The 14,065-nt window shown below is 32.2% G+C and overlaps 2 protein-coding genes across 2 annotated transcripts; both read right to left on the bottom strand.

The window, feature by feature from the left end:
- Positions 1–5,253: 5,253 nt before the first annotated feature.
- On the bottom strand, positions 5,254–7,120 carry LOC140963364 (protein trichome birefringence-like 34). The gene is made up of 5 exons (XM_073422655.1): positions 6,549–7,120; positions 6,256–6,430; positions 5,981–6,177; positions 5,703–5,861; positions 5,254–5,621 (listed from the first exon to the last, which is right to left on the bottom strand). The coding sequence occupies exons 1-5, from the start codon at positions 6,938–6,940 to the stop codon at positions 5,267–5,269; spliced, it is 1,278 nt and encodes a 425-aa protein (XP_073278756.1). The 5' UTR covers positions 6,941–7,120; the 3' UTR covers positions 5,254–5,266.
- A 5,226-nt stretch (positions 7,121–12,346) lies between these two features.
- On the bottom strand, positions 12,347–13,091 carry LOC140963085 (abscisic acid receptor PYL4-like). The gene has a single exon (XM_073422311.1). It carries the CDS (start codon positions 13,056–13,058, stop codon positions 12,429–12,431), a length of 630 nt encoding a protein of 209 aa, XP_073278412.1. The 5' UTR covers positions 13,059–13,091; the 3' UTR covers positions 12,347–12,428.
- Positions 13,092–14,065: the final 974 nt, after the last annotated feature.

The following is a 14,065-nucleotide window of genomic DNA, read 5'->3' as shown; positions in this document are numbered from 1 at the left end:
ATTTGGTCATATATATGTTGACAACATATAACGTGTAGATTCCAAGATAAACAGTATTTAATTGGAGAAAAATTTATCATTCTTTGAAATTAAAGGAGGGAGTCTGATATTAAACACTGGACCATATTTAATTTGCTCTAGATTCTTCTATTTGCAGCGAAAATGATATATTATTTTAAAATAATTAATCTTATAAGTTGGACTCGCTGGGAAGGCGAGCGTCCATTTATTATTTTACACAAAAAAAATTTATAAGATCGTCAAAAATACTAGTTTTTATTCTAAATATCTATTGAGTCAACCAACTCATTATATTTTATTAGGGACTTTGCCTCAAGCGAGTGCAGAGAAAACCAGGAAATTTGGTATGAAGTTTCGAGACCAAGAAAATGGGGGGTAAGTGTATAAATTATATTCCCGTTTCTATTAATTGTACTCGGTAATAACTACTAAACATTTAGAAACCCACAAATGTAAAATTAACTATTTTGTGGGTTATCACTTGTTTTTTTTTTTTTTTTTAACATATTATCACTTGTTTCTTGAACAAACGTTACAACGGATCCCTTCCCAGCAAGTATAAGCACACACATTTTATTTTACTTCACCATAAGGTTGACTGAGTCTCGAGTAACTAATAATGTATATTTAAACTACCAAGAAACTCCTTCTCAAATTTGAAAAGTATCTGTTTTTATTTTATAAAAAATATCATAAAAATAATTATAATAAATTTGTAAGGCATAGTTTTTATCCACTTTTCAAAATTTTCAAAATATCTAATATCATTTTTTAATTTTACATGATCATGTAACTTTTACATAAAAACAACAATTCATTATTAAAATCATAAATTTAAAAGTAACCAAAAAAAATTTATGTCGAAGCTTCTAAGATTTTTTTTTTTCAACATAGATAAATGCCTTGATTACACTTTAATACAAATTAATCGTAATTCGATGTTGAAACTCATTTTTAAACACTTTATAATCTAAATTCGTTCCTAGTCGATTCAACCGCCTAAAACATGGATAAAGGTCGCTTGAGCTCGAGACTAGCATATGTAATTTTGTGTACCGCGTTTCTTGATAAGGACATAGAGATGTCCAAATATACAGATGGGTAATCATATGATGATTGTACCGAACTGCCCTCCCTAGGACTTTTTCAAGTGGTTATCATTCATCGAGATGATAAGTCCGTGGATATGATTGTACACCATTAGTCCTTACGGCCCGAGACAACATTGAGGCTCTATATGCTAGGGCTGTGCTTTGACTCGTTTATCGACTCTAGGAGGTCATCAGGTGGCGAGATTGGGTACAGTTGTGACGTATGGAGGAGCCAGTGCATTGTAGTTGGGAATTCACCGCTCACCTACGGGTGTGGATATCCTATGTGATCTGATGAAATAATAGTGCATGGAATCTCTGGCCAGAGTATGAGATGTACGTTAGAGAAGGAGTTCTCCAATTGTACATGTGATGCAACTATTTATTCTCAAATATGTGTCATATAGTTATCGAATTCTTATGCAACCCTCGATGAACCAATGGTTGCAGATTCGATCGAGATATATGAGATGAAAGGACCTTACGTTAATCATAACCGACTGGTTATTGCAGGCACTATCAATGATACCTAGGGAATCATGGGACGATGCTACTAGAAGCTCTTACCATGATTCGATGGGTTTATTCAGAAATATGATTTCTGAAATTCTCATGATCAATTGTTGATACATAGAATGGGGCAAATTAGGGTAAGCCCGAATAAAAGATTATGTCCTGAATCACAAAGAGTTGTGAATCCACGGCTAGCTGTATCTCTGAACCATTGAGGGTCACACAAGTACTGGATTATTTTGTCCCCGTTGAGATAATAAATTCAAGGAGTTGAATTTATAGAAAATGTTGAGATAATAAATTCAATGAGTTGAATTTATAGAAAAAATTGAGAAATAAAATCAATGAGTTGAATTTATGACTATTATATTTTGGAAGTGATAAATTCAAAGAGTTGAATTTATAATTTAAATATTAAATTCAAATGTTGAATTTATAAAGGATTTAAATTAAATGTAATGGGTGTATGTATTATGGACTTGTAAGAGTACAAGACTAACATACAAATTATTAAGGTTCTTAATTGGACTTTAAAAGATTAATTAATTAATTAAACTAGTTGGACTAGAATAATTAATTGATTAAGCCCATTAATTATTTAATTTAATTAATGAGCCCTAAGCTTATACCAGCGTAGTTGGAGCCAAGTGAAATTCACTAGAGGTATATACTAAATATCATATGAATGTTTATTTATTAAAACCATGCGAGTGCTCAAACAATATCTTGAATATCAAGATTTAAAAATTTTTAAAACTTCCGCTGCGTTTGGGCATGACAAAAACACGATTCAGAACAATTCCGAGAAATCCGATTCTACTTTGAATGGAAGTTGGTTTTACCAGGAATTTGTCGGCGTGCGATGCGGTGGTGTCGCGGTTGTAGGTTCTGGAAACATTTCTGTGCTGCCATGATAATGAATTTGGCTAAAGGAAATGCTTTTCTAGAGTCTTTCAGAAAAGCAATGTTCGATCTATGTACGATCAGCTCAATTGGACGAAGTTTTTGCTCAGTTCGGTAGGAGTTTTCCAAACAGTTTGGACATTCTGATTGCTGATACGGCGAAACTAGGGATGTAAACAATCCAAATCAAACCAAACAGTATCAGGCTTGAGTTTGGCTCGTTTAAGATTGTTTGAGCTCGAGCTCGATTCGAACTTCTATTATCAGGCTTGAGCTCAGTTTGTCTTGAAATTACTAAGCTCGAGAAAAGCTAGAGCTAAACTCGTTAAAAGCTCGTTTATCATGTTAATCAAGCCGAACTCAAGCTTGATTCATTAATAGCTCGTTTACCATGTTTAACAAACCCTGCTTGATCAACTCGGCTCATTTTTGAGTTCGTAAAGCATAGAATTGATGATGGATCGTGTGCTCGGCACCTTTGAAATGCTTTCAACACAATAAATCAATGAGCTACAATAGCTCGTGTTTTAAGAATGTTTACACCGATGAATTAAATCAAGTTTGGTATTAAACCAAGCGAAAAATACTTGAAGTAATCTTTCGTTAAGAAAACTGATAGATTTTATATCATGTTCAACTGAGTAACTAAAATACGAGAAGTCAGTTAGAGCTTATATCAGTTCAGTTATGGACAGAACTGAACTGATCAAAATAGTTAAAAACAAAAACAAGCTGTTAAACAGAAATAACACAAGATATGTTTATGGTTGTTCGGAGACTTCAACTGCTCCTACGCCATCCCTTCTACCACCTCGGGTAGGATCCAGTAGAAGACTTTGATCTATACGATTAATTTGTACAAACCCACTCAGCTTAGGACTTATCCAACTGCCTAACTGAACTCTTAGACTAGACTGAAAGCAGCACCTTCCAGCCAACACTTGTTTAACGTTTATGTGTCAAAGACTATATACACAAGTTTTATGTCTTTGTGCAAGACTCTATTTGAGTGGTGGTGGTGTGTGTGTGTGTGTGAGAACTGATCTCTGAAAGTAGCCCGAAAGTTCTCTCACACACTGAGGGTAAAGTGCTTCTATACTAAGCTGATAACACGTTGAAGTGTTCCCTCGACTGGGCAGTTGCTTCTAGTAAAGCTAATTTGCAACTGAGCGTGCCCTTTCTTTTCTCTCTTGTTTTTCCTTTGTGTTAGTCTTCACTGATCTTCATCTTCTATTTATAGGCGCGAAGCTTGATCGTACAGTGAGACTCAATTATTGAATCCGTTGCATTTGAATTTGTTCCTCGAAGTTTGGCTTGTACCCATTCTGGAACATTTTGTCTTTAAACTCTGATGCAACGTCTATTATTGTCCTTTGACTTGGACAATTGCTTTTGTACCTTCGTGCGTAGCTGGATTCCATTAGATAAGCTTGTCGTGTTCTGCAAACTGATTGACTCCTAACTAATGTACTGAACTGTTCAGTTGAACTGGTCTTTGAACTAGTTTGGTGAAATCAGTTGGCTCGTCAGCTGGATTGATTTCACTGATTCAGTTGAACTGGTCAGTTGGGCTATTCATCAGTTGAGCTCTTCATCAGCTGGCCGGGCTTCTGAAAGTCTTCTGCTGAACTACCTATCAACTGATCAATCAGTTGAACTGGTATTTGATACTTCAGTTGTACTAGTTCAGTTCGGGTAATCAGTTGGCACTTTCAGTTTGTTCTTCGAAAGCTTCAGTTTAGGCATGGTAACTAATTAGTTAGAAGCCTGATCAGATTCAGCTTCGTGCGCACTTAGGAAAATTATTATAAAAAAATAACAAGTTTTGTTATCATCAAAGCTCGAGTTTGAGCTTGATTCGAGCTTGTTAAAAATTAAATATATCTATGATCTAATTTTATATCAGACATAAAAATATAAATTCATTCATAAATAACCAAAACGACAAAAATAACAACTAAAAAAAACATAAACTCAATATATTATTGAACATCCCAAAATAATACATCTAGCATCCAGATAACAAATATTTGTCATACACTAATATCACCATATAAATAATATTGCAATAATTTAACTCATTTAATACTTCAATTCCTTCCATTGACATTAGTATTAATATTTTTATTTGTCAACTCAACAAATGAGCCAAGTTCGAGCTTACGAACCACCTAAACGAGTCGAGTTCGAGCTCGAGCTTACGAGCCACCTAAATAAGCCGAGCTAGAGTTCGAGCTCGCGAGCCTATTATCGAACATGTTTGTGAGCTCACGAGCCGAATATCCTTAAGCTTGAGCTTGATTTGATTAATTTTTCGAGCTCGAAATCGAGTTTGAGCTTGGTTTGATATGATTAACAAACAAATTCAAACGAGTTTTTTATCGAGCCGAGATCCGAATAGCTCGCAAACGGTTTGGTACATTTACATCCCTAGGCGAAATTACATTACTTCAAGGGTTCCATTTTTTTCATTATTAAATGTTATTCCAATTATTTATTTATTTTTTTTATAGGAACAGGGTTTACCGACGTCTTAAGCTGAATATGGACGAACAAGCGAGTGCTGGTATATCAGGTGACTAGCTAATTTCGTTTTTTTGGAAGGAGTTAATTATGAGATTAATATAATAATACTGGTTTTTTAATATTCTGCTCGATCGGGCACCAAGCAGTTTGGAGATTAACTATAACATATAACAATTGGAGTTAAAAATAATANTCTTAATTTGACGTCAAAATCAATTGTATTTGAAAATATAAGCATACAAGAGCTCGTTCCATACATCAGGAACTCCCGGAAGACACCAATGTATACAATCAGCATAACTAAGAGGGTTAGAAATCTGCTCCTTACTCAAAGGCTCCCATTGTTTCCTGTAAATTGAGGGATGCCCTTCTTTTCTATACTCCGAAAGCTGAGTTATATTTATTATTTCTACACTTAATCCTGCTCTTTGTCTAACTTCATCGATTGTTTTTTCCACTATTCGCATCATTTTAGGATCCGATCCTCTTCCCCGGTATCCTTCTTCCCTGATGGCTTCGGTTTCGTTGAGACAATTTTCGCCCATGGAATTTCCCCATTCTTCCGCCCTGAAATGATTCAACAGTACCACGGTTACACATTACTTTTGAAATTACGTACAAAACTTTGTATTAAGACGTTCATGATACCTTTCATGAGTAGGAGACATGGTCACGAAGAATAATTGAGTCTTGCTGCGATTTACATGGATTTCCAACCAGTCCAACCACGTTTTCATTGCCATTTCGTAGCTACGTAGCATGTCCACATCCTTGTAGATTCCATCCGAATTATCAAACGAACCCCATCTTGTTATAGGAAGGAACATACATCATGTACAGCGGATGAAAATTAAAAGCTATGAGTTGTGTTGAATACAGAAAAACAAACAAAAAAGCCACTATAAATAAGTTAGATAGCTACTTACAATACTTTCATTTGAGGGCGTCGCCACCAGAGATAGGTGTTGAACACGAGTATATCTGCATCAGTCCAATGACGGGCATGCTTTTCAATAGCCTGTGCTCGCACTATTCGATCTGGTAACCGATGGTTCACTGGATCATCCGAATTCGACTCCACCAGCAACGGTTCCCAGTAGAACTCAATTTTCGCATTGTACTCCTTTATTATTGCATGATAAAAATTAATATATCGATTGATGAAAAATCTCATGCATTTAAATATAATAATCAGACTTACTTTGGCCTTGAAAGTGATGAGTGAGCTCCCATTGTTGTGCATGTATTTTTGGCCTTTTGGGATTGCCTTGTCAAGAAGACATACCATAGATACCCATTGTCCTCTATTCAAAGAATCCCCAACAAAAACTAGCCTTTTGTTCCTCAATCTCTCTAACAGTCTTGTGGCATTGAACCTTTATATTAAAGGAAAATTGTAAAACTCCATTAAAAAAAAACCTAGATTATATATATTTAATGATCTTATAAATATTTTGAAACATTTATATAACAGAAACAAATTAGCAAGGGTACCTAGGGAGGTTGCAATGGTGAGGCTGCCATCTCCAATTTTGGTAACTCAAGTCTTTTCTTCCGAATTTCGCACAAGCCAATTGATCCGACATGAACGTGCACTCTTCCTCCTTGTATAATGGATACGAAATATCATCGAAAACCCATTTTCCTGAAAACAAATCACATTCCGAAGAAGACTCCGACGGTGACTCATTTTTCCTTTCTATCACGTTCTGATCACCGCCATCTCCATTCTTAACTAGGTATTCGCCACTCTCTGCCGTCAAATAAATGGCTCCGGCCACCAACGCCGCCACAAGAAATCCTATCAGGGACCGAAAGCTGCACCGTATGTCCCATATTCCGGCAAGTGAACCCATCTTTTTCGCCATTAATTTTGGATCATTCATTGATCAACCTTGAAATATCCTCTTACATTAATGCATGTGCCTCTAACTTGTCTAGTGCTGATCTTTCTTTAAGTTGCTAGCATTTGGTGAGACTAAGCTTTCAGAATCTGTTGGGATTCAATGGAAGTGGGAAATTGGGTGGTTTAGTAAATTCAGTACTTTAAAGGCTTTGGTGTAACGACGACATGGGAAGTATTTTTAAGGCAATGTCTTTTATTATTAGGTGGTAACAACTAAATTGCTAATTAGATCGATACAACATGCATATATATATTTGGGGAAGTGGTTGTCATATTCATGAATCGTTTGCTTAAAGATATTGCTTCTGAAAATCCTCCATTTACTCCATATATTATACACACATAAGTATGTACATATTGTATGTTGAAGAATCTTTTGAAGTTATAATATTTAACTCATGTTGCGTTTGGATTGGAGGATACGATGGAGGATTTTAAATCAAAGAATTTGAAATATATGGATTTCAAATAACTGTGACTATATTTTTAGTAAGTTAATTTGAAATTAAAGTCCAAAAAAGTACTGTTCAATAGTACTTGAAATCGTTCATTTTAATTTTGAGCCAAACTGATACGATAGATTTGATGTATGGATTTGAAATCAAATCCTTCGATCCAAATTCAGGCTCATATATATAATTTGGTTGGAGAAATCACCAAAACTGTGCGTCTAATAAATTGTCTTATTTTAGATGTTTCTCATCAATTAATTAGTTAAAATATGTTCTAGTGCAATAAGGTCTTTTTGTTATAAATCATTATATAAGATATGGAATAATAGAGAAAATTCATAAGATAAGAGAGTCAATACTCAGGTACAAATCTTTACAGATATTATCTTGATATGTTTATTTTAATTACAAATCTTTCAAATCAAACTAAATAATAAGAATATACTCATAACATATTTCATTTGGGAGTATTATTTATACTCAAAAAAGTGTTAATAACACTCCATCTTGCCTAATTAATTAATTTTAAAAATAATATGTTATTTTAAAAGAACAAATTTTTTAGTGTCGCTTTCATAAGATATTATGATTAATATAAAAAATGATAAATTTTTTAAGTTATGACAATAAAATTAAGAATATATGTAATAAAAAGATTTTACAAATAACAATGATAAATTAGAAATAAAATATAAATTAAGAATAATTAAATTATAAGTTATTTTTTTAATATTTGCTTTGTGTATCTTTCTTTCTATATTTAATTTGAGTAACAAATTTAACTATACTTTTTGTAACAAATTTCAGAAATAAATTTTTTACCAATAATAAGTACAATCAAAAAGGGTATCATTGTCAATTTTGAGTATAAAAATTAAAGGTGAAATGTGTTTAAGCAAAAGTGAAGTGTAAATAACTTTCTTAATTTATAAAATATTCTTTTAAATTTGACTATTTTTCCCTTTTTAACCTAAGTATTCAATTTCACCCGGAAATTTTTGACTTAACTGTAAAATCCGTTTTCGGGTTTGCTCTTTTTCCTTTTTTTTTTTTTTAAAAAAAAGAATATTTTATAATTTCTGTTGATGGGGGGGCATTTGGGTAGTATTCCACTAGGATTTTTTCCCACTAAATTGAAAATCTCCAAATTTGTTTTCATGCAATCAGATTTTTTAGGCTAATCAGCAATTTTTAGTTTAAATTATACATTTCGATTTTTAAAAAAAAATACCAAAATAGCCAAAAGATAAAATTTAAAGGACCAATATTCAAATTTGATTAGTTAGATGACTAAAAAATAAAACATGTGAAGTTTGAGGACCAATTTGACTTTTTTTTCCAATTTTTTAAAGTATTACAACATAATACTATAATAATGCGTAAAAGTTAAAACATTCTAAAAACAGAAAAGCTTTGCGAAGCATAATATTACAAATTTAAATGTAGTGTGAATTTTATTATGGTTTTTATTATCAAGGTCAGATAATAGATAAAATAATATACAAAATAATAAAAAGTTAGGATTAAATAATTCAAATTATTTTTAATATCTTAATATTAGGAAGCCAAGCAAGGAATGGCCATAGGGCCCGGCTCATTAATTATATGTACAAGTTCATATAAGGATTAAAATAAAAGGCCCAATAAAATAATAACAACATTTTAAGTCAACATGAAGTTCAGACATTAATAATGTTGAGTTGTGTTTCGAGTTGGTGGTCGTGAGATGTTATTTAACAAATAAAAAAACTTTAATTATTCAATAAATAATTATATTAATTATTTAATTCTGGTAATTATTAAATGTAATATATTTTAAGTTTACTTATCAATAATCAATAATCTGATTATATTATTCTGTAGATTTGTAAGTTTTTATTTTAAAAACTTTAATTATTCAATAAATAATTATATTAATTATTATTTTATAATTTTATATTTAACCAAATAAAATAATCAAATTTTAATTGGATAAATATGAAAACCATATTTAATTGTTTTATCTTAATATTAATTGCATGTGTAATATTTAAATTAAGTAATAGGTTTAATTATATAAATTAATAAAATTCAAGATTTAAGTTAATTAAAGTAATTGTTTAAAAATTTTAATTTAAGTATTTAAATTAATTATTCAATAAATTATTCATTATAGAAACTAATAAATAATTTTAAAAAATTTCATTATAAAAAATAATGTACTGATATTTTAGTTAATGTGGTAATAAATTAGTTATGGTAAATAAAATAGCTGAAATTTTTTTGAGAATATTCCTTTTAGCATGTAGTTTAGAATTAATGAATTGGAGATGGGTTTTACATCTTGTAAAAATTTGCATTATTTTGAAGTTAGTGATGCGATAAAATATAGTAATGGGGTCATGTGGATGACATAAAAATGTGTAGGGGTGAATATTATAATTTTTATTCCTTTGTTTGAAGGTTATTTATGGAATTTCACTTGTAAATACCAAATTCATTTCTATCAATGCATCTTTTTTATAATAATAATAAAAACTAGTTACTCCACATACGCGATGCGTTTATGTTGTCAGAAACTGAGAAAAACAATACACTAGCAACAGGGAAGAGGTTTCAACAAGAATGCGATTAATTTGGAAATATAACTTTCAGTTTGTTAGATATTAATGGAAGTTATTTTTTTAAAAAAAAAATGTAATTGTGGAAGTTCGCTTTCAATGGTTATACATACGTTAGCATTATAATTATAATATTTTAAATTGTACAATAATTTAAATTAAGTTTAAACTATAGTTATCACGTTTTAATATCTCTTATCATGAACAATCATCAAGTCCCCGACGTGAAATCAGAATTTAACATTAATTGGGTCTAACAAAAAATACATAATAATCTTTTATCAAAAAAATTTCTTTTCTTTTGTGGAATATAATAATTGTCCTCGCTAGGTAAATTAATCTAATTGTGACACTTGAGTTTTTGTACGATTTATAATATTTGAATTACACAGTTAACATCAACTAGTTTTTCATAAACAGACAAGCGTTAAGTTTTACGTATCCAACATAGTTTTAGAAAAAATAAATAATTAAACCCTATATATGGTTTGCAGACTTGTGACCATGAACATTATTGTTAATATTTAAGTTTTTGTGATTTAAAAAAACTGTAGATTTAATTGATAATTACATAGTCTAACTAAAGTGAATTCAATTACAAAAAAATGAATATTCATGAGCAAAAGTTTCTAAGATAATCAGTGTCCAACTAACTAACGTGCCAAACTGATAGTACATTATTCAAAACCAAAAAATGGTACTGATAGGCAAACTGATCAAAGGATAACTGATGGAGCTCAACTAATAGCAGTTTATTACAGTCGATGTGTCAACCCAACCCCAACCATTCTCTGAAGATTATCAGTATGCTAATTGATTAAAAATCAGAGCCCTACTAAAATATCGGATAAAATTTTTCATACAAACAGTCACTATTTCCCAACAAAATGTCAGCATTCATTGAGCAATAACAGAAATATACGATATGTCAGAAAGTACGATGACATGATAACAAAGATATCTGCATTTTTGAAATAGATATATGATTTAAAAAGATGACTATTGCATATGAAGCCTATTAATAAATCAGTTAGACGAGCTTTTAATTCTCTTTGAATTCTTCGAACTTCTGTAATTCTTGAAAAATATTTTTATGAGTCAAACTGATCAAAGCAAGCATGTGTTTATAAATTATTAGCTGATCATTCGAGAATCTATTTTTGCTTAGAATTTCGTTTTGAAATCCTTGTAACTGAGAGTAAGATGTCTTACTACTCATTCGATTAAGATTGAAGCTTACTAGAGTTTCAGTTAGATAGTATTAAGTCCTACTGAAGTTGATGATTTCAAATTATTTGTAATTATCAAAGTCTTTTAGTGCAATCCTTCTGCATGGAAGGAGTGACGTAGGAGTCTTGAAACATCCAGAAACAAACATGTACATATATACATTTCACTCTACGTGCATTTACTTTTCATTTGATAGCCCAACTGATTTTTGATAAGCCATTTTGTTCAAATAGTCTCAATCAGTGTATTCCTGCATAGTTTTTACTATTGACTTATCGAGAAACAAAATGACAAAAATTTCATTTCAGTGTTGTTAACTAAATCGAAATATTTATGAATTTTGTTGATTCTAAAAATTAATGTCGGATCCTAACAATTATTATAATTTAAATAATATAAGTAGAAGTAAAGCTAATTAAAAGAGGTAGCTCGAGCCACTTGCTCTTCAAGTGTCAGCCAAAGCAAATCTACACAATATGCAACTTGCATACATTAATCAATAACCACAACCCATAAATAATACTACGTCCAACTTGCCTAACCTACTGATTGTTACACACTTTACCATTTTGGATAACTTTGAATTCCAACTGGCTTTTTATTGTTGCAACGTTCAGTAAGTTAGCTGTCGATCGATTCCCTTCACGCATATGTTATCGATAATAATTTAATTTAATTTTCCCCAACTATTATATGTTACTTCATTTTTAATAAGAATATTGTACAAATTTAATTATTGCTTTTTTTTTTTGCCATGATTATAGATTTTAGGGGAAGTTGGTGAAAAATCCCCAATCAAAACATTTCTTTGGGTTCATTCCCTACCCACAAAATTATGATACTATGTCATACAAATTGTGGTACACTTCATGTGGAAATGTAGTATACTTCATGTAGAAATGTGGTATTAAAAAAGTACCCAAAGACTGAACACAAAAAAAACGACGGCGAAGGCCAATTTCCCGTAGATTTTAATTAGATTTTCAGTATTTGATATTTCTCTGACTTATTCATACCATTTTTCAGACATCCAAAGGTCGTCGGCCTTTACATTTTCCTAAAGAAAGTAGAAATTATTGTCGAAAGGCTGAAATAGCAAAAATATAGGAAAAAATTAAAGGAACATACATCTGACATACTTACATTATACATATTTAATTAATAATAATTATTATTTGTAATTTATTTAAATATATTTATGTGCGTTACGCCTAGCTGAAGCCTCGGCAGTATGCGCCAAGGACTGAAGATTGCATTTCACGATTGTGTCCACAAAAACACAGGTTTCTTCTTTAGTGTTACCTTGCGGCACGTCCACCACGTACGACTCCACCACCACCGTGCCTCCTCCGTCCTCCGCCGCATGCAGCGTCGTGACGGACCTGTAGTTCGCCAGGCGATGGTCCCCGCCGACGACGCTGAAGCCGATGACATGCCGCTCGTCGTCCAGGATCTCCAAACGCTCGGTGCTGCTCACGGCGGGGAGCCCGGATATGACGTGGATCTCCCGGAGGGTGCCGACGTCGCCGTCCCCGAGGATCACGTGGCAGCTCTTGATGAAGTGCTTGTAGGCCTGCGGGTTGTCGAATCGGCGGACGACGGACCATACAGTGGAGACAGGAGCTGAGACGTGCTGGGAGACGGCGGAGCAGCCCTGGTTCGGGCCTACGGCGTGGTTGTGGTGGTGTAACACGTGGTCCGGGACTTGAGCGGCGGAGGGATGGCGGTAGGTTTGCTTGCACACGGCTGCGGCGTAAGTGGTGGGGGTTTCTTTGATTCTCTGGAGCAGAAGGGAGGATTGGGAAGGCATTTTCATGGATTGTTTAGGAGATGGGATGGGATGGGAGAGTATTGATTTATAATATTCATGTTAGAGGATCCATTTGCACAAGTGGGGCTCCACGATATTAAATCAAAGTCGCATGTGACATTATTTAAAAAGGATCAAGCTCAAAAATAATAACATTTATCATACACAAATGTAAGATTAATTAATCCGTCAAATAAAATTTAATAAGTAGCCAGTTATCAAAATAACTTTTTAAATTTCTCCTATTTTGGATTTGGTTTCCATGTTCTACTTTTGAACTTTTTTGTTTTTAGGATCTTACTTTCTCGAAGTGTATTGGACATGATGTTGAAAACATATATTATATTGAAAATTATTGATTTGCTTAATGATATGTTAACCATTAGATCAAAATAGTAAAAAAAATTAGATACATATATTTCGATATTATGTGATTTGAAAACTAACAACATAGGATAATACATAAATTAAATATGTATGTTATGCATGCATCTTTATTGTTCAGAAAATTGAGATATATATAATATTTTTACATCTTAATCTTGTAATATTTATATCCTGATTTCTATATAAATAAGCAACATATATACATATAACTTTTTCAATAATATTGTTTCGGAAAATTTATATATTTTGGAGTATAATCTGGACGAAATATCATTGAATTGCAGACGTGTTCATGTCAAATTGGAAAAAGGTTAATCAATCACGGGAGGCAGCATTTGTGATAATGTAAAAAAGGAGCAAAAGGGCTCAACTGCCCCTATTGAATTCAGCAGCTTTAAAAATTAATGGGGCGGTCAACTTGACGCATGCATTGATGGGATGTCATGGGAGATGGGACGGGATTAATAATGTTCAAAAGTCGGACAAAATTCATTCCACAAAATTATATACATAATTGTCCAATAATACCTACATTTTTCAAATGGATAAACACACATAATGCAATAATTTTAAATTTTTTAGATATTTGCAATATTGCAACAATGTTATATATGTTAATGATTTCA

The sequence above is a fragment of the Primulina huaijiensis genome, chromosome 17 (assembly GCF_012295235.1).
Source record: "Primulina huaijiensis isolate GDHJ02 chromosome 17, ASM1229523v2, whole genome shotgun sequence".
Lineage (NCBI taxonomy): Eukaryota > Viridiplantae > Streptophyta > Magnoliopsida > Lamiales > Gesneriaceae > Primulina > Primulina huaijiensis.
This window is presented reverse-complemented; position numbering and strand designations above follow the sequence as displayed.